This window comes from Lepidochelys kempii, chromosome 13, assembly GCF_965140285.1.
Source record: "Lepidochelys kempii isolate rLepKem1 chromosome 13, rLepKem1.hap1, whole genome shotgun sequence".
NCBI classification, from domain to species: domain Eukaryota; kingdom Metazoa; phylum Chordata; order Testudines; family Cheloniidae; genus Lepidochelys; species Lepidochelys kempii.
Window position 1 is genome coordinate 37,816,809 of NC_136392.1, and position 19,201 is coordinate 37,836,009.

A 19,201-nucleotide genomic window follows, 5' to 3' on the forward strand; every position below is an offset into this window, starting at 1 on the left:
TGAGTCCCCAACACGATGCAGCTGTGAAAAAGGCTAATATCATTCTGGGGTGTATTAACAGGAGTCTTATATGTAAACCATGGAAGGTCATTCTCCTACTCTACTCAGCATTGGGGAGACGTCAGCTGGAGAACTGCGTCCAATTCTGGGATTTTAGGAAAGATGTGGACAAATTCGAGAGAGTCCAGAGGAGAGCAACAAAAATGATCAAAGGTTTCAAAAACCTAACCTATGAGGAAAGGGTTTTTTTTTAAAACGGGCTTTTTTAGTCTTGAGAAAAGACGACTGAGGGCACCTGATAACAGTCTTCCAATATGTGAAGGGCTGTTACAAAGAGGGCAGGGATCAATTGTTCCTCATCTTAGGGAAAAGTTTCTAACTGTAAGGGGAGTTAAGCTCTGTAATCGGCTTCCAAAGGAGGTTGTGGAAGCCCCATCTCTGGAGGCTTTGGAGACCAGGTGGGACAAACACCTGTTGGAGATGGTCTACATCAGTGCTTCTCAAGCAATCTGACGTGGGGGACCGGCAATTTTTTTCCCCAGTGTGCACGCAGACTGGCAGCTGATGGCTCACAGACCGGCACCAATCCGCGGACCACTGCTTTGAGTAGCACTGGTCTACACCGTCCTACCTCAGTGCACGGGGCTGGACTTCATGACCACTCCAGGTCCCTTCCAGCCTGACATGTCTCATTTTATAGAATCATGGGGGAGGGGGCGGCAGAAAGACCATAGGAGGTTAAAGGGAGGTTTAATGACAAACAGGAGATGGGAAATTTACAGAGATTTACATCAGCTTGAACGTTCCTGGTAAAGGGGAGATTTGCTGAGAAGTTGGGAGAATAGAAACTTCTTCCTTCCTTTTGAACAGTCCCAGTCTCTCTGCAGCAGGCAAAGAGACACAATCACATCTCATTTTGCCAGGGATGTTTTCGGCTGGAGACTTGGTGTGTGCCTGCCAGTATGAAGGAGACCTTGGGAGAATATGCACAGTGAGTGTGGTAAGCTTCACAGATCTTCATTGGCCCTATGATGTTGCAGGGAACACAGAGGCAAGGAGCTGAGGGGACACAGAGGCAAGGAGCTTGAAGTCCAGCCCCATGCACTGAGGTAGGACAGTGTAATTTCCCCTGGAGGTTAAAGAGTGTCTGGGTTGATCATTGCCAGAGGTATAGGTGAGTAACTGCTGATGGAACCATCGTTCTCGGTTCTCCTCCTTCGCTCCCACTTGAAACCTACCAATGAGAAAAGCAAATCAGTGACATTGCTAACGTACTTGGGGCATTTCATAATGTGTTTCTATTCCACGTTAGGGTTCTGGCTCAGAATGGGAAAGGGTGGGGTGCACTTAGATGGGACAGCAACAAGGGATAGCAAAGCAAGGAAGCCAGGAGGGGGCATTGTGGGTAGCTCAATAGGGGGCACGCTCCCCTGGGGAAAAGTGCTGTCTGCAATGCCCCCATGCATTGCTAGGGGGTGCTGTGTTGCAGGGAGCGGCGGCTCAGTAGGGGCTGTTCTTGCATCTTAATCAGCACTGACTCCAATGCACCAGCATAACACTAGGGGGTGCTGTGATGCAGGGAGCGGGGCACGGGGGGCTCTCCCCTAATAGTCAGTGCTGACCACAGTATCACAGTGTGGTGCTAGAGGGCGCTGTGCTGCAGGAAGTGGGGTGAGGGGGCTCCCCCCTGATAGTCAGTGCTGACCACAGTGCCAGAGTGCAGTGGTAGGGGGCGCTGTGAGGCAGAGAGAGAGGTAGTGTTGAACCCAATGCCCCAAGATGGCACTGTGCTGCAGGGAGCAGGGCCAGGGCCCAGTAGGGGGTGTGTCACAGCAGAGAAACCATAATAAACCTGGTCTGCTGCATGGAAGGGGAAACCGAGGCACACTACCTCATGGCATTGTTGGCTAAATGCCAAGTTACCTACACTCTAGAAAACATTAATATCTGCATTGAGTTAATACCAGTTAGAAAAGAAGACCGTTTAACAATACTGAACAGATACAAAGAGATGCTTTCTAGCATCCCAGAGGAGACACACTGGCTATCTTCTGAAATGACCAGACTGATCCACAAAGGGTTAAAAGATACACAGAACTTTACAAGAGCTCATGGGGGTAACATGACAATGCTTAGCAACACTTAGGAGTTGTATGGTCAAAGCCTAAAGAGGACCTTGGGTCCACTGCCACCGCATTAGTCAGTGACTAAAACTCCTGCAGTGAACGAAGAGGGATGGGGTGATGCTCTGTACCTCAAAGTAGCACCGTATTCACCACTCTCATACAATTATGATATGTTTGCTACAAAGTGTACTTTGTGAGGTATTATTTTAAAAGTCTTCATCGGTTGAACATTAATGTCCTGTTGGATTGCGTATGCTGTCATTGTATGGGAAGTTACGGAGTATTGCTGTGTGTGTGACTGAGATATGTTGTGAGGTTGGGAACACCCACAACCAGCCTTTCAGGTACAACAGTGGAGTAGCCAGGCAGTATTAATGGCTCATCAACACCCATCAAGGAAAGAATCCACTTTCCATAGACTGTATACAATGGAGACTGCTTGACCAATGGGGACCACCTGATCTTAGCAAGAAAGTATAAAAGAGGAAAAGTAACATCATCTCTTGGTCTCACTTCTAAAACACGTTTGGAGGACAAAGACCTTGAACTGTGGGAGGCAGGTCCCAGGCTGGAGAAGAGTCCTAGCCTGTGTACTGAGGATCTATAACCTGCTTGTACCATCTTCAGAGTGAGACACTGCTTGATTCAAATCCTGTTTAGTCTGTAGAACTTAGACTGTGAATTTATTTTTATTTCTTAAGGAACCAACTTTGATATCTGCACTTGCTCCTTATAATCACTTCGAAACCGTTTTTCTGTAGTTAATCATCTGTTCTATATTTTACCTAAAACAGTGTGTTTTGGTTCAAGTGCCTGGGGAATCTCAGCTCAGGTTACAAAGATGGGTGCACGTCCATTTCTGTTGACGAAGTGGGGAACGAGGTAATGAGCTTACCTTGGCCAGGCTTCTGACCAGTGCAAGATGATACTGCTGGGGGAGGAGGAGCTGGGGGAATTGGCTGGAGCCTCTCTTTTAATGTTTCATGGGTGCCTGGGAGATCATTCATGTACCTCAGTTGGGCGTGTCCCTGCCTGTGGATGGCTGTGTAAGTGCCGTGCCTGTCAGAGGTTTGTGGCTTGACAGCATGTCACAGTGTGAGAGCTGTAGCTCACGAAACCTTATGCTCAAATAAATTGGTTAGTCTCTAAGGTGCCACAAGTCCTCCTTTTCTTTTTGTGAATACAGACTAACATGGCTGCTACTCTGAAACCTGTGAGAGAGTGTGACGTTCGGTACCACATGGGAACACCCTACACCCCCATGTTCATCCTTATAAAATGATTGTGTGGTATCCAGTGCAAAGTTTGTCATGTCGGGTGTCTTCAGAAGGCTCATGATGTACTGAGCTTGGTTATTATAGTGATGTTGTAGTAATTGTATTAGTAATGTTATAGGTTATAATTTCATGTATATAGTTATGAGGCTGAAAATGTATCCTCATGGCTTAAAGCAAGCCCAGGCAAAAACTCTCTAAGAGCAGAGGGCCAGTTCACACCTCATCGAGGCATGTAGGGGACAAACCCAGCCCTACCTCACAGGAACAAAGGATGCTGGCCTAGGCAGCAACAAAAGGATCTGTTTGAGTGAGTCACCCCCCTTCCTTTGATCAGTTTGGGACTGCAATGAGGTAATGCTCACCTGACTCTGAAGGCAGGGGGCAAAGCCAAGATGGAAGAAAGAACATGCTAAAAGGGAGAGACGTTTGCCATGCTCTTCCTCTCTCTTCCACCTACATCTACAGATACGACCACCGCCATGCGACTGAAGCATGGGAGAACCCGGCTGAAGGGAAACCAGCCAGCCTGTGGTGAGAAGCATCTAAGGTTGTAAGGGCACTGAAAGTGTTAAGATCAGCTTAGAATGCGTTTTGCTTTTACTTCTTTTGCCCAAAGCTGACTTGTTATGCTTTGAGTTATAATCACTTATAATCACTCCTTCCCCTGCTCCCCCTATGTAATTTGCCCAGGACTCTGGCCATAAACTCCAGTATATCCCCAGACCTGCTGACCTGATTCTGTTGTCCTAAATTCCTCTACCCCAGCTGCTTCCATGAGATCTAGCATCTGCTTTTGCCCTTCCACTCATTTGTGCAGCTGACTTCAAGCTGCTGTGTTCCATCCTAGAGCTGGCTGCATCTCAGCCTAGAGCGAGTGATTGCTGGGTGACGTCTCATTGCACCTGTAGGCCCAGATACCCCACCCCAGAGTTGGCTGCATTTCAGCACCAGTCATGTGACCTCCTGTCAGTATTGCTTGAATGCCCACCATTCCTCACCCTGAGCTCTCCTCTGCGAGGCCCCCTGTGGGTGAGCTGTGTGCACGGTCATCCTGGATGCCTTGGTCCCAATCCCCATCCTGGCCTCTCTCCCCTGAAACACAATTCTTTGCACCTTATAACTACCCAATTACCCATGATCTATTGCAGCAGAGTCTCCCTCCTGTAAACTCCCCACACTCCTTTACCCCAAATTACCCACCGTCCTTTGCACTGAAGTCCTGTATTACCAAATCACTGATGAGCCCGTGAAAGGAAGTCCTGCTCTAGCCAATTACACAGAGTCCTTTGCAATAGGGTCTTGTGATCCTAAATTAATCTTGCAGGTGGAGGGGGGAGGAAGGAGAGGGACTGAGAGCTGCGGCGCCAGGTAGGGGTGAGCGCCCTGTGCTTCCGACATGGTGCCTGGGTCCCATTTCTCATCCCCATCTCTCTCCCTACGCACCTTTCTTCTTCCTCTTGTAGAAACAGATGAGAAGCAGCAGCAGAACCAGACCCACCGCGGCACCAACGCACCCAGCCGCCAGGGCGATGGGCAGAGACCAGGTAGCTACGAGAAGGGGAAAGGAGAGGTGTTAATCGCCAGCAATCGTATGGACAGGAGAACAGGGAATAGGCACCTACTACCTCCACTATACCCCAGACAGGGCAGGGAACTACGGGTGCCCTCCCCTATAAGGAAAGATTTTCTGCCTGCCAGATGCTTTTGGTACCAGCCATGGTGAAATGCTGCCACCTGTGTGTCAATCAGCGATACTGCAATAGGGGGGAATGGGTCTCCTTACTGTCCCCTATAAAGTTTGCAACCAAGGTCTCTCCTTGAAGGTAGCAGGGGCCTGCTGGTATGATACTGAGGTGGCTTCATTTTGGGGGGCTGTCAGGCGCATTTGGGGGCCTCACCCTTCACAGTGACGTTCACAGGCCAGTTTCTGGGGGATGGGACCATCTCCCATTCATGTTCTCCTGGTACCTATATTGTATATTGAACATGAGAGGCAGCAGAGGATGGGGCAGGGGAGGGGCGGCTATACTGAATAATGTGCACTAGGGGGCAGCAGAGGGTGGGGGCGGGGAAGGGGCGGCTATACTGTATAATGGGCACTAGGGGGCAGCAGAGGATGGGGCAGGGGAGGGGCGGCTATACTGAATAATGTGCACTAGGGGGCAGCAGAGGGTGGGGGCGGGGAAGGGGCGGCTATACTGTATAATGGGCACTAGGGGGCAGCAGAGGGTGGGGCGGGGAAGGGGCGGCTATACTGTATAATGGGCACTAGGGGGCAGCAGAGGGTGGGGCGGGGAAGGGGCGGCTATACTGTATAATGGGCACTAGGGGGCAGCAGAGGGTGGGGTGGGGAAGGGGCGGCTATACTGTATAATGGGCACTAGGGTGCAGCAGCGGGTGGGGGCGCGGAAGTGGCGGCTGTACTGTATAATGGGCACTAGGGGGCAGCAGAGGGTGGGGTGGGGAAGGGGCGGCTATACTGTATAATAGGCACTAAGGGGCAGCAGAGGGTGGGGGTGGGGAAGGGGTGGCTATACTGTGTAATGGGCACTAAGGGTAGTATAAGGAATGGCAGTTGAGTCAGGCAGCCATTCATTACACAGCTGCATCATTTCAACAACCGTTGTCCTTCAAAAGACAGCTGGGTGTGTGTGTTTCCCTGTTCTCCCCACTGCAGGACTCTGCAGTATAACTTCAATGGCATTTGGAGGTTTAATGGCAGCCTCACCCTTCATGGTGACGTTCACAGCCCGACTCCTGGGGGACGGGATCCACCTCCCCCTCACGTTCTCCTCATATACGCAGGTGAATTCCCCGGAGCTTGCAGGACCAGCCCTTGGGAAAGTGAGCATCATAGAATCCGTGCTGGACTCTTTGGTGCTGATCTCAGACCCCATTTCCCCGTGGATAATCTCAGCCCCGTCCTTGTAGAAGTGAAATCTCCACTCGCTGGCATCTCCAGGGGCTGTGCAGGTGAGGACTAAGGGGACCCCCTTGATCACCACCCCAGATGGGGGATCCAGGCTCAGCACCGGCAAGGGAAGGGGATCTGAGGGGAGGACAAAGTGGATGGGTCAGCAGGAGATCCAGATTGGGGAAACTGGTAAAAAGTCCACTCTACTGTATAATGGGCACTAGGGGGCAGCAGAGGGTGGGGTGGGGAAGGGGCAGCTATACTGTGTAATGGGCACTAAGGGTAGTATAAGGAATGGGAGTTGAGTCAGGCAGCCATTCATTACACTGCTGCATCATTTCAACAACCGTTGTCCTTCAAAAGACAGCTGGGTGTGTGTGTTTCCCTGGTCTCCCCACTGCAGGACTCTGCAGTATAACGTCAATGGCATTTGGAGGTTTAATGGCAGCCTCACCCTTCGTGGTGACGTTCACAGCCTGACTCCTGCGGGACGGGATCCACCTCCCCCTCACGTTCTCCTCATAGATGCAGGTGAATTCCCCGGAGTTCGCAGGACCAGCCCGTGGGAAAGTGAGCATCATGGAATCCATGCTGGACTCTTTGATGCTGATCTCAGACCCCATGTCTCCGGGGACAATCTCAGCCCCGTCTTTATAGAAGTGAAATCTCCACTCGCTGGCATCTCCAGGGGCTGTGCAGGTGAGGACTAAGGGGACCCCCTTGATCACCACCCCGGATGGGGGATCCAGGCTCAGCACCGGCAAGGGAAGGGGATCTGAGGGGAGGACAAAGTGGATGGGTCAGCAGGAGATCCAGATTGGGGAAACTGGTAAAAAGTCCACTCTACTGTATAATGGGCACTAGGGGGCTGCAGAGGGTGGGGGTGGGGAAGGGGTGGATGTACTGTATAATGGGCACTAGGGGCCAGCAGAGGGTGGGGTGGGGAAGGGGCAGCTGTACTGTATAATGGGCACTGGGGGTAGCAGAGGGTGGGGTTGGGGAAGGGGTGGATGTACTGTATAATGGGCACCAGGGGGCAGCAGACGGTGGGGACAGGGAAGGGGCGGCTGTACTGTATAATAGGCACTAGGGGGCAGCAGAGGATGGGGGCGGGGAAGGGGCAGCTATACTGTGTAATGGGCACTAAGGGGCAGCAGAGGGTGGGGGCGGGGAAGGGGCGGCTATACTGTATATTAGGCACTGGGGGCAGCAGAGGGTGAGGTGGGGAAGGGGCGGCTATACTATTTAATGGGCACTAAGGGGCAGCTGTACTGTGTAATGGGCACTAGGGGGCAGCAGAGGGTGGGGTGGGGAAGGGGCGGCTATAATGTATAATAGGCACTAGGGGGCAGCAGACGGTGAGGTGGGGAAGGGGCAGCTATACTGTATAATAGGCACTAGGGGGCAGCAGAGGGTGAGGGTGGGGAAGGGGCGGCTATACTGTATAATAGGCACTAGGGGGCAGCAGAGGGTGAGGGTGGGGAAGGGGCGGCTATACTGTATAATAGGCACTAGGGGGCAGCAGAGGGTGGGGTGGGGAAGGGGCGGCTGTACTGTATAATAGGCACTAGGGGGCAGCAGAGGGTGAGGGTGCGGAAGGGGCGGCTATACTGTATAATAGGCACTAGGGGGCAGCAGAGGGTGAGGTGGGGAAGGGGCGGCTGTACTGTATAATAGGCACTAAGGGGCAGCAGAGGGTGGGGGTGGGGAAGGGGCGGCTATACTGTGTAATGGGCACTAAGGGTAGTATAAGGAATGGCAGTTGAGTCAGGCAGCCATTCATTACACAGCTGCATCATTACAACAACCGTTGTCCTTCAAAGGACAGCTGGGTGTGTGTGTTTCCCTGTTCTCCCCACTGCAGGACTCTGCAGTATAACTTCAATGGCATTTAGAGGTTTAATGGCAGCCTCACCCTTCATGGTGACGTTCACAGCCTGACTCCTGGGGGACGGGATCCACCTCCCCCTCACGTTCTCCTCATAGCCGCAGGTGAATTCCCCGGAGTTCGCAGGACCAGCCCGTGGGAAAGTGAGCATCACGGAATCCGTGCTGGACTCTTTCGTGCTGATCTCAGACCCCATGTCTCCGGGGACAATCTCAGCCCCGTCTTTATAGAAGTGAAATCTCCACTCGCTGTCATCTCCAGGGACTGTGCAGGTGAGGACTAAGGGGACCCCCTTGATCACCACCCCGGATGGGGGATCCAGGCTCAGCACCGGCAAGGGAAGGGGATCTGAGGGGAGGACAAAGTGGATGGGTCAGCAGGAGATCCAGATTGGGGAAACTGGTAAAAAGTCCACTCTACTGTATAATGGGCACTAGGGGGCTGCAGAGGGTGGGGGTGGGGAAGGGGCGGCTGTACTGTATAATCGGCACTAGGGGGCAACAGAGGGTGGGGGCGGGGAAGAGGTGGCTGTACTGTGTAATGGGCACCAGGGGGCAGCAGAGGGTGGGGGTGGGGAGGGGGCGGCTGTTCTATATAATGGGCACTGGGGCAGTAGAGGGTGGGGGTGGGGTAGGGGCGGCTATACTGTATAATGGGAACTGGGGCAGCAGAAGGTGTGGGCAGGGAAGCGGCGGCTCTACTTTATAAAAGGCTATCAAGAGAGTAGCAAGAAGGGTTTCTTCAGGGATGTTAGCCACAAGAAGAAAGTCAAGGAAAGTGTGGGCCCCTTACTGAATGAGGGAGGCAACCTAGTGGCAGAGGATGTGGAAAAAGCTATTGCACTCAATCCTTTTTTGCCTCTATCTTCACAAACAAGGTCAGCTCCCAGACCGCTGCACTGGGCAGCACAGCATGGGGAGGAGGTGACCAGCCCTCTGTGGAGAAAGAGGTGGTTCGGGACTATTTAGAAAAGCTGGACGAGCACTAGTCCATGGGGCCGGACGAGTTGCATCCGAGAGTGCTAAAGGAGTTGGCGGATGTGATTGCAGAGCCATTGGCCATTATCTTTGAAACCTCATGGCGATCATGGGAGGTCCCGGACGACTGGAAAAAGGCTAATGTAGTGCCCATCTTTAAAAAAGGGAAGAAGGAGGATCCTGGGAACTACAGGCTGGTCAGCCTCACCTCAGTCCCTGGAAAAATCATGGAGCAGGTCCTCAAGGAATCCATTCTGAAGCACTTAGAGGAGAGGAAAGTGATCAGGAACTGTCAGTATGGATTCACCAAGGGTAAGTCATGCCTGACTAATCTAATTGCCTTCTATGATGAGATAACTGGCTCTGTGGATGAAGGGAAAGCAGTGGACATGTTGTTCCTTGACTTTAGCAAAGCTTTTGACATGGTCTCCCACAGTATTCTTGCCAGCAAGTTAAAGAGGTATGGGCTGGATGAATGGACTATAAGGTGGATAGAAAGTTGGCTAGCTTGTCGGGCTCAAGGGGTAGTGATCAATGGCTCCATGTCTATTTGGCTGCAGGTATCAAGTGGAGTGCCCCAAGGGTCGGTCCTGGGGCCGGTTTTGTTCAATATCTTCATTAATGATCTGGAGGATGGTGTGGATTGCATTGCACCCTCAGCAGTTTGCAGATGACACTAAACTGGGGGGAGAGGTAGATACGCTGGAGGGTAGGGATAGGATACAGAGAGCCCTAGACAAATTAGAGAATTGGGCCAAAAGAAATCTGATGAGGTTCAACAAGGACAAGTGCAGAGTCCTGCACTTTGGACGGAAGAATCCCATGCACTGCTACAGACTAGGAACCGAATGGCTTGGCAGCAGTTCTGCAGAAAAGGACCTAGAGGTTACAGTGGACGAGAAGCTGGATATGAGTCAACAGTGTGCCATTGTTGCCAAGAAGGCCAATGACAATGACAATGAATTGGCTGTATAAGTAGGAGCATTGCCAGCAGATCGAGGGATATAATCGTTCCCCTCTATTCGACATTGGTGAGGCCTCATCTTGAGTACTGTGTCCAGTTTTGGGCCCCACAGTACAAGAAGGATGTGGAAAAATTGGAAAATGTCCAGCAGAGGGCAACAAAAATGATGAGGGGATGGAGCACATGAGTTATGAGGAGAGGCTGAGGGAACTGGGATTGTTTAATCTGCGGAAGAGAAGAATGAGGGGGGATTGGATAGCTGCTTTCAACTACCTGAAAGGGGGTTCCAAAGAGAATGGATCTAGACTGTCCTCAGTGGTGGCAGATGACAGAACAAGGAGTAATGGTCTCAAGTTGCAGTGGGGGAGGTCTAGGTTGGATATTAGGAAAAACTTTTTCACTAGGAGAGTGGTGAAGCCCTGGAATGGGTTCCCTAGGGAGGTGGTGGAATCCCCTTCCTTAGAAGTTTTTAAGGTCAGGCTTGACAGAGCCCTGGCTGGGATGATTTAGTTGGGGACTAGTCCTGCTTTGAGCAGGGGGTTGGACTTGATGACCTCCTGAGGTCCCTTCCAACCCTGATATTCTATGATTCTATGATTCTATGGGACAGGATAAGGAATGCAAGTTGCATTGAGGGGGCATTTATTTCACCTCTGCGTCACCCCAACAATCGTTCTCCTTCAAAAGGCAGCTGAGTGTGTGCACAGGTGCCCATGTGTGTCCCTTTGCCCCCTATTTGAGGAAGCACTGAATATATCTTGCATTGGATTTGAGTCTCTAGGGCATCCTCACCCTTCACGGTGATGTTCACAGGCCAGCTCCTTGGGGACGGGACCCACCTTCCGCTCACATTCTCCTCATACCCGCAGGTGAATACCCCGGCGCTGTTGGGACCAGCCCGTGGGATGCTCAGCACAGAGACATTCCTAGAGCTGGTGCCAGGCTCCTTGATGCTGATCTCAGACCCCACATCCCCAGGGACAATCTTTGCTCCATCTTTGTAGAAGTGAAACCTCCATTCGCTGGCAGCCCCAGGGGCTGTGCAGGTGATGAGCAGAGGGAAACCTTCGTTCACCTCTCCTGATGGGGGATCCATGCTCAGCACTGGTCGTGGAGGGGGATCTGCGGGGAGCAGCAACACGGAGAGGTTAGCACGGGAACCACAGTGCTGAGTGTGGAAAAGCAGTGGCTATACCAGGGCTGGCCAACCTGAGCCCGAGAAGGAGCCAGAATTTTCTAATGTACATTGCCAAAGAGCCACAGTAATACGTCAGCAACCCCCCATCAACTCCCCGTTTCCCCCACTCCCAGCTCCTCCCACCCACCGGCAGCCCCACCGATCAGCGCCTCCCCTCCCTTGCCGCACCTCGCCATCAGCTGTTTCCTGGTGTGCAGGAGGCTCTGGAGGAGACGGGAGAGGAGCGAAGGCAGGGCAGGCTCAGGGGAGGGGGCAGGAAGGGGTGGAGTGGGGGAAGGGGCTGTGGCAGAGCCAGGGGTTGAGCAGTGAGCACCCCCCCGACACGTTGGGAAGTTGGCTCCTGTAGCTCCAGCCCCGGAGTCGGTGCCTAGACAAGGAGCCGCATGTTAACTTCTGAAGAGCCACATGTGGCTCCGGAGCCACAGCTTAGCCACCCCTGGGCTGTACTGTACAATGGGCACTAGGGGCAGCAGAGGGTGGGGGTGTGGAAGGGGCGGCTGTACTGTATAATGGGCACTAGGGGGCAGCAGAGGGTGGGGGCGTGGAAGGGGTGGCTTTACTGTACAATGGGCACTAGGGGCAGCAGAGGGTGGGGTGGGGAAGGGGCGGCTATACTGTATAATGGGCACTAGGGGGCAGCAGAGGGTGGGGGCGTGGAAGGGGCGGCTGTACTGTATAATGGGCACTAGGGGGCAGCAGAGGGTGGGGGCGTGGAAGGGGTGGCTATACTGTACAATGGGCACTAGGGGCAGCAGAGGGTGGGGGTGGGGAAGGGGTGGCTATACTGTATAATGGGCACTAGGGGCAGCAGAGGGTGGGGGCGAGGAAGGGGCGGCTATACTGTATAATGGGCAGTAGGGGACAGCAGAGAGTGGGGTGGGGAAGGGGCGGCTATACTGTATAATGGGCCCTAGGGGCGGCAGAGGGTGGGTGTGGGAAGGGGCGGCTATACTGTATCATGGGCACTAGGGGGCAGCAGAGGGTGGGGGTGGGGGAGGGGCGGCTATACTGTATAATAGGCACTAGGGGGCAGCAGAGGGTGGGGAAGGGGCGGCCATGCTGGGTGGCACTGTTTGAGAGCCAAATATTTTGTTGCCTTACTGAGTTATTGGTTGCGGTGTGTGTGTGCGCTGTAGGAAGTGTTGTTTGTATGTAGGGGTTGATTTAATTCTCTAGGGCAGCCTCACCTTTCAAGGTAACAGTCACAGCCTGGCTCCTGGTGGACAGGATCCACCTCTCACTCTGTTTCTCCTCGTACTGACAGGTGTATTCCCCGGTGCTGTTGGTGTCAACTCGCGGGATGCTGAGCACAGAGACTGTCATTGAGCTAGTCCTGGTCTCCGCGGTGCTGATCTCAGACCCAGCGTCCCCAGGGATGATCTTGGCTCCATCCTGGTAGAAGTGAAACCTCAGCTCTCTGGCGTCCCCGGGGGCTGTGCAGGTGATGAGTAGGGGGTGCCCTTCACTCACCACTCCAGACATGGGATCCACACTCAGTGTCGGCTCTGCAGGGGGGTCTGAACGGGGCAGCAAAGGGTCGGGGTCAGCCAGGGCAGGAGATGGAGGAATGTGAAAATGTGGTTCGGAGAATGGAACAGATGCATCTTCCCTCCCTCCAGGACTTTGAACAAGTTGTTGGAGCTGGAATTGGGAATTCCTTCCTCAGAAAACTGCCTTGGGGGGTTGCTAGCCATTGGGTTACTGTGTTGGGCAGCCATGCTCCTGGAACCCTCTGGGTCTTGGTTTTTATTGGACAACTAAGACTGGTGGCCATGTTGGTAGCTATGTTTGGGCAATCAGGCTCTTTTCAGTTGGGTAGGAATGTTGGATTGCCATGTTGTTGGCAGCTGAACAGCCATGATGGGTGGCCATTTTAGAAGTTGGGCAGTAAGTTGGGTGGCCATGTTGTTGCCAGTTGGGCAGCCATGTTTATTTTGTCGAGTGTGAGCAGCCATTTTGGATGGGCATGTTAGTATTTGGGCTGCCATGTTGGGCTGCAAAGTTGTTGCTAGTTGACCGGCCATATTTACTGGCCATTTTGCTAAGTGTGTGACTCCATATTGGATGGGCATGCTTGCCTGCTATTGGGCAGCCATACAGTTGCCAGTCGGACAGCCTTGTTAGGTGTCCATGATTCGAGAATGAATGGCTGGGAAATAACCCATGAAAGATAAACCATGGCATATATTACCTGCTCCTGACAGACAATGGGGCAGACAGACCCGCCTCCATAATGGCATGACTTTGACAGTCATTGACATTCAAAAGATAAGTGTGTGTGTGCATGCGTGTGTAAAAGCAAGAACAAAGGGAGAAGCGTGTCTCTTGATATTTAAATAGCTACATTGTGGTGTACAGAGATAGATAGAGGGGGGTATGGAGAGAAGGAGAGAGAGAGAGAGTATGGGGATAGATAGATAAATAGATAGATACAGTAACTTCTTGCTTAAAGTTCATAGAATCATAGAATATCAGGGTTGGAAGAGACCTCAGGAGGTCATCTAGTCCAACCCCCTGCTCAAAGCAGGACCAATCCCCAATTTTTGCCCCAGATCCCAAACGGCTCCCTCAAGGATTGAATTCACAACCCTGGGTTTAGCAAGCCAATGCTCAAACCACTGAGCTATCCCTCCCTCGGCATAAGTTGTAGTTATGTTCCAGAAAAATGCTTCTTTAAGCAAAGCGATGTTAAGCGAATCCAATTTCCCGATAAGAATTAATGTAAATAGGTGGGGTTAGATTCCAGGGAACTGTTTTTTGCCAGACAAAAGACTATATATATACACACACACACAGTGTAAGTTTTAAACAAACAATTGAATACTGTACACAACAAAGATGATTGTGAAGGTTGGTTGAGGTGATGAAGCCAGAGGGTGGGATATTTCCCAGGGAATCCTTTACTGCTAAATGATGAACTAGCACTTGGCTGAGCCCTCAAGGGTTAGCACATTGTTTTTAATGTAATCTCACACTCTACAAGGCAGAAGGGATGGAGGGAGGAAACACAACAGACGCAGGGCAGTGACTGCAAACATTCCCTGCCGAAACTGAACGTTATGATGAACCCAGGCTATCCCACTGGAGAGCATCACTCGCTCCACTTTCCAAAGTGCCAGGTGGTGCATGTGTGTGTGAGAGAGAGAGACAGACACACACACACTGGGTGTGTGTGAGAAAGAGAGAGAGACACCGTGTGTGTGAGAGAGAGAGACGCGCATTGCCCCTTTAAGTACACTGACTCCATTCTAAGTACATTGCCTTTTTAAGTAGATCAGTAAGTTGAGACAGCAGCCGCTGCCAGCAAGTTCCCTCCGTCCTGAGCCCTGTCGTGTGTCCGTCCCCCCCCCCGCGTGGCGATGGGGGCCAGGAGCAGGGGCAGGAGCGGGAGCGGGAGGAGGGGACACCCTGACATCAGCAACACTCTCCCCGCCCCCAGAAAGCAAGGCAGAGGGCAGGAGCAGAACAAGGCAGTGGCGGGGAGGGACACCTGAACTGCCGGCAATTGGTAGCGTGCTGGGTGGCTGCCACCCAGGAAACTTAGGGGAGCCGATGGGGGGGCTGCCGGCCCACCCTGGCTCCGAGCCCCCACCAGCTCCACCGACTGCTCTCCCTGCAAGCAGTGGACAAAGCAGGCGGCTGCCAAACAGCGTTATAAGGGAGCATTGCGCAGCTTTAAACCAGCCTGTTCTCTACGAGATCAGCCACGTCACATCGTTAACTGGGGATGGTCAAGGAGGAGTTCCTGTAGATCAGGGGTCTCAAAGTCCCGGCCCACGGGCCGTCTGCAACCCAAGATCCTCCCCATTGTGGCCCGCGGGGCTCCAGCAATTTGGAGGCGGGTCTCTCCCTTGGTCCCGCCTGCTACCCTCCCCCTGGGCGTCCCCCTGGCGATTTAAAATGGCCCGGGGCCCCGCCCACCATCGGCAGCGGCGGCTCCACATGGCTGCCTGACCCTCCCTGTGGCCCCGGGGTGGGGCCTCCGCATGCTGCCCCTGCACCCAATGGGAAGCTGCAGGGACGGTGCCTGAGGGCAGCAGCGCATGGAGGCCCCCTGGCCCATCCCGCCTTGGAGCCCCAGGTAAGCGCCGCACCCCCCAACCCCCTCCCAGAGCCTGCACCCCTCCCCCCTGCTCCTGCACCCCCACTCCCTGCCCCATCCCAGAGCCTGCACCCCTCCCCCCTGCTCCTGCACCCCCACCCCCTGCCCCATCCCAGAGCCTGCTCCCCAGAACCTCTCCCCCACCCAAACTCCCTCCAAGACCCCAACCTCTCACCCCTTCTGCACCCAAACTCCCTCCCAGAGCCTGTGCCCTGCACCCCAATCCTCTGCCCCAGCCCAGAGCCTCTAACCAAACTATGTCCCAGAGCCGGCATGCCAGTCCCCCTCCCCCACCCAAACTCCCTTCCAGACCCCAACCTCTCACCCCTTCTGCATCCAAACTCCCTCCTAGAGCCTGCACCCTGCACCCCAATCCCCTGCCCCAGCCCAGAGCCTGCACCCCAGAACCCCTCCCCCACCCAAACTCCCTTCCAGAGCCCAACCTCTCACCCCTTCTGCACCCAACCCCCTCCCCCCACCCAGAGCCTTAGGCAGGTGGGAGGCAGAGTTGGGGGGGCGGAGTTTTGGGCGGCATGAGTGACATTATTGTCCCACTGGAAGGATTTGAGGACTGGCACCAGTGCTAAGGTAAATTGAGTTGGAAACCCCTGCTGTAGCTCGTGTGACAAAGTCAGGCTGGACAGCTGCAGGAGGGGCTGGGAAAACAGGTGTGTCAGCCCTAGAATGGGAAAGGCCCTTTTTCCTACAAGCTGGGAAGGGATTACTTCAGGTCAATTAGGGACACCTGAGTCCAGTTAAGGGCTGCCTGAAACCTGTTAAAACCTCTCTCCGGGGAGGGGGAGAAGTTTGCTTCCATGCATTATAGACTTGTTTCCCTTTGTTTGGCAGAGGAGCACTCCTCAGGCCTGCCCCGAGGCCGACCGGGAAAGCTCTGAGAAACAAACCCCGAAGAGGGAAGACAGACACGCTCCAGAGTGGGGCTGACTTACCCGAGGCCATGTCCCTGCCAGAGGAATCATAGAATCATAGAATATCAGGGTTGGAAGAGACCTCAGGAGGTCATCTAGTCCAACCCCCTGCTCAGAGCAGGACCAATCCCCAATTTTTGGCCCAGATCCCTAAATGGCCCCCTCAAGGATTGAACTCACAACCCTGGGTTTAGCAGGCCAATGCTCAAACCACTGAGCTATCCCTCCCCCCGGGAGGAGGGAGCACTAAGTCCAGCAAGGCAAAAGGGGTGCCTTGCCACAATAGATTGTTAGATAGATAGACAGACAGACGGACGGACCTCACCTTTGACTCTGATGGTGATCCGGTTGCTCTCCCCGGAGTGGACGAAATGACCAGGCTTGCCCGTGTAATAGTTACAACTGTACGAACCCGCAATCCGTGGCTCGGTGATGCTGAGGTTGTAGGTGTGTTTCCACCCGGAGGACACCTTGGCTGAAACAGCCCATCCCATGTTGCTGTAGTATTGGAATACCGACACCCGACCCTTTGCAGGGGGAGCAGAGCATGTGAGGCCCACGGTGTCTCCAAGGAGGTATTCAACCTTCTGGGGATGCACGGAGAAGGCTGGGGCTGGGTGGTTAGCTGGGGGACCAAGGTTCCATTAGCACCGGCTCATAACCCACCATGGGGTCATGGGATTCAAGCAGAATCTCGGCATTTGTTAAAAAGAGATGAAAGAGTGGTGAAGGAGGAAATCTCAAGATGGTGACTTGACTGTGACCTTCCTGAGTCTGCCCAGGGCCTGAGCCCCTCGCTGTGAGAAGGGGCAGCTGCCCTGTGTGTGACAGGGCTGAGGTGGACACGGCACAATCTCTCCCCCCTTGGGAAGGTGGAGGGAGGCCATCCCGCATCAGCTCCCCTCAGGGCTGCCCCGTGGCGTGATGCAAGGTACAAGAGAAAGAGGAGCTGGGAACTCCAAATAGATGTGGGGTCAGGCCACTTCCTCTCTGAGCGGAAGCGTTCACAATGTGCAGGTTTCCTCCACCAGGGGAAGTGTGCTGGCTCAGCTGGTCCCAGAGCTGAGCTCATCATCATTAGCCCTGAGTTCCTCTCCACCCAGGTCCCCACAACCCCCCACCCCCGCCAGTTTATGGCTCCCTCCCCTGCAGAAGGCAGGGGGGCACCCATCTTTCATTGCCTGGTGGGGGCCTCTCTGCTGGGACCTGGACGGAGACCCACCCAATTCATCTCACCTGCTCTGGGACAGGAACGGTGTTAGTCGAAATGAACTGGGGCCGGCCAGGCATAAGGAGCAAAGAGGGAGTTGGAGACCTCTGGACTCAGCTACCCCCTACCTGCACTTCCACATCTCACAGCTTCAAAGGGGGGAAATACCCCACCCCGGCTCCCAAGACATTCCTACCCCCAGCAGTGGCATCTCAGCAAGGACCGGCATCAGCATTACCTGCAGGGGACACCAGCCGGGGAAGGAGCTGGAGAGAGGCTGAAAGAGAGAGAAGAGTTGATGAGACCTCCAAGTACACAAGAGATGGGATGCTGGGGAGAATGGGGGAGGTGAGTACCAGGAGAAGACAGACAGACAGACAGGGAAGTCACTCACCCAGCACAGGCAGAAGGAGAGTTAGCGCCATGCTGAACGGGTCCCTCTGGGGCTGGGAGCTGTGTTCTCAGCTCAGCCACCAGCTGTGTCTCCCTCCAGAAGGGTGACTGACCCTTCTGCTTTGTCCGTCCCACGAGATGGACAATCCCATGACAGGATGCGTTGCTCATCCCTCGGCCCTCCCTCCCTCCATCCCATGATCTCTGAGAAGTCACAGGCTCCAACCCAACACAGGAAATCCTGGCGCAACCACAATCTCGGCCTCTTCCCCTCCACAGCCCATCTATTCGCTTCCAGATGCCACCGGCCCTTGTTCTGTGGACCATCCACACACCTTTTCCTGCTGCCCCCTCCCAGCTCCAAGCTCCTGAGCTTGTATTTCCCACTCTGCAATCCAGCAAGTGTCCCTGCGCTAGGCTCCCAGCTCCTCGGCCGTCACCTCTCTTGGGTGGAGATGCACATCTCTCACCCTCCCGTGTGGGGATTTTCCTGGCTGCACGGTCTCCTGCCTTCACTGGGACTTCTCCGGCGAGTACCTCTGTCTATAGCTGGGTTTGCGCTGCCTTCCTCTCAGAGTCTATAAACAACACAATTGCTAGCGGTTTCCAGTGATCACACAGCACTTTCTAACCAAGCCCACTGCGTCCTGAGGGGGAAGCACTACTGGGGAAACATTTCAAAGCAACAAAAGACCCTCCACGCATGCTAATAGGCTCACCGGAGATCAACCCACCCATCCCCACCCTGGCTCTGGCCGGTGTCAGTCTTTCCAGCCCTCAGACCCTTGGCCTGGCCTCTCTGCTTGGACCTGGATTCCTCTGTGGACCGGAGCTCCTCTCCTTTAGCTGGGGCAGAACCAACTAAGCCCCAAGCCTGTTGTCAACCAAGCTATTTATCCACTGTCCTTTCTTCGTAGGCTCATCTTGGGAGAATCCAGTTTGAACCAATATTTGGGAGCATCTTCTGTGGTGGATGGGGGGGGTATGTCTCTGAAGTTGTTACAACCTGTTCTTAGTTCCTGGGTGAGCTGTGGTTACCCCTCCCTCCATGGGACTACACACAGTAATATCTCCCAGAGATAGAGCAGAAAAGTGTCCCATTTCCATCTCCGCGGTGCCCGGACCCCTTACCAGTAACGATCCAGTCCAGATTGGAAGACATCAGGAGGTGGAGAATTGACCTCTTCCCTTAGGAGTGCGTTCTAATGGCTGATCACCCTAAG

At 53.8% G+C, this 19,201-nt stretch overlaps 1 protein-coding gene across 3 annotated transcripts; it reads right to left on the reverse strand.

The window, feature by feature from the left end:
• Positions 1-738: 738 nt before the first annotated feature.
• On the reverse strand, positions 739-18,099 carry LOC140896649 (Fc receptor-like protein 5). Of its 3 annotated transcripts, none has more exons than XM_073308591.2 (10): positions 17,980-18,099; positions 17,824-17,862; positions 16,701-17,000; positions 12,532-12,861; positions 10,939-11,268; positions 8,233-8,553; positions 6,772-7,092; positions 6,132-6,452; positions 4,847-4,951; positions 739-1,234 (listed from the first exon to the last, which is right to left on the reverse strand). In XM_073308591.2, the coding sequence occupies exons 1-10, from the start codon at positions 18,008-18,010 to the stop codon at positions 1,137-1,139; spliced, it is 2,196 nt and encodes a 731-aa protein (XP_073164692.1). In that variant the 5' UTR covers positions 18,011-18,099; the 3' UTR covers positions 739-1,136. The 3 variants fall into 3 exon arrangements, with proteins under 3 accessions (XP_073164692.1, XP_073164691.1, XP_073164693.1); XM_073308590.1 differs by lacking the exon at positions 739-1,234 and adding an exon at positions 1,242-3,929; XM_073308592.1 differs by lacking the exons at positions 739-1,234; positions 6,132-6,452 and adding an exon at positions 1,242-3,929.
• Between the last annotated feature and the right edge of the window lie 1,102 nt (positions 18,100-19,201).

What these genes read in the sequence shown, in the direction of transcription:
- LOC140896649 (XM_073308590.1), bottom strand. Translation starts at nt 18,010, where the DNA reads ATGGCGCTAACTCTCCTTCTGCCTGTGCTGG. An exon ending in TGTGAACATCACCGTGAAGG is followed by an intron (nt 8,554 to 10,938) that starts GTGAGGATGCCC and finishes TCCTCCCCTCAG; the next exon opens with ATCCCCTTCCCTTGCCGGTG. An exon ending in TGTGAACGTCACCATGAAGG is followed by an intron (nt 4,952 to 6,131) that starts GTGAGGCTGCCA and finishes CCCTTCTCGTAG; the next exon opens with CTACCTGGTCTCTGCCCATC.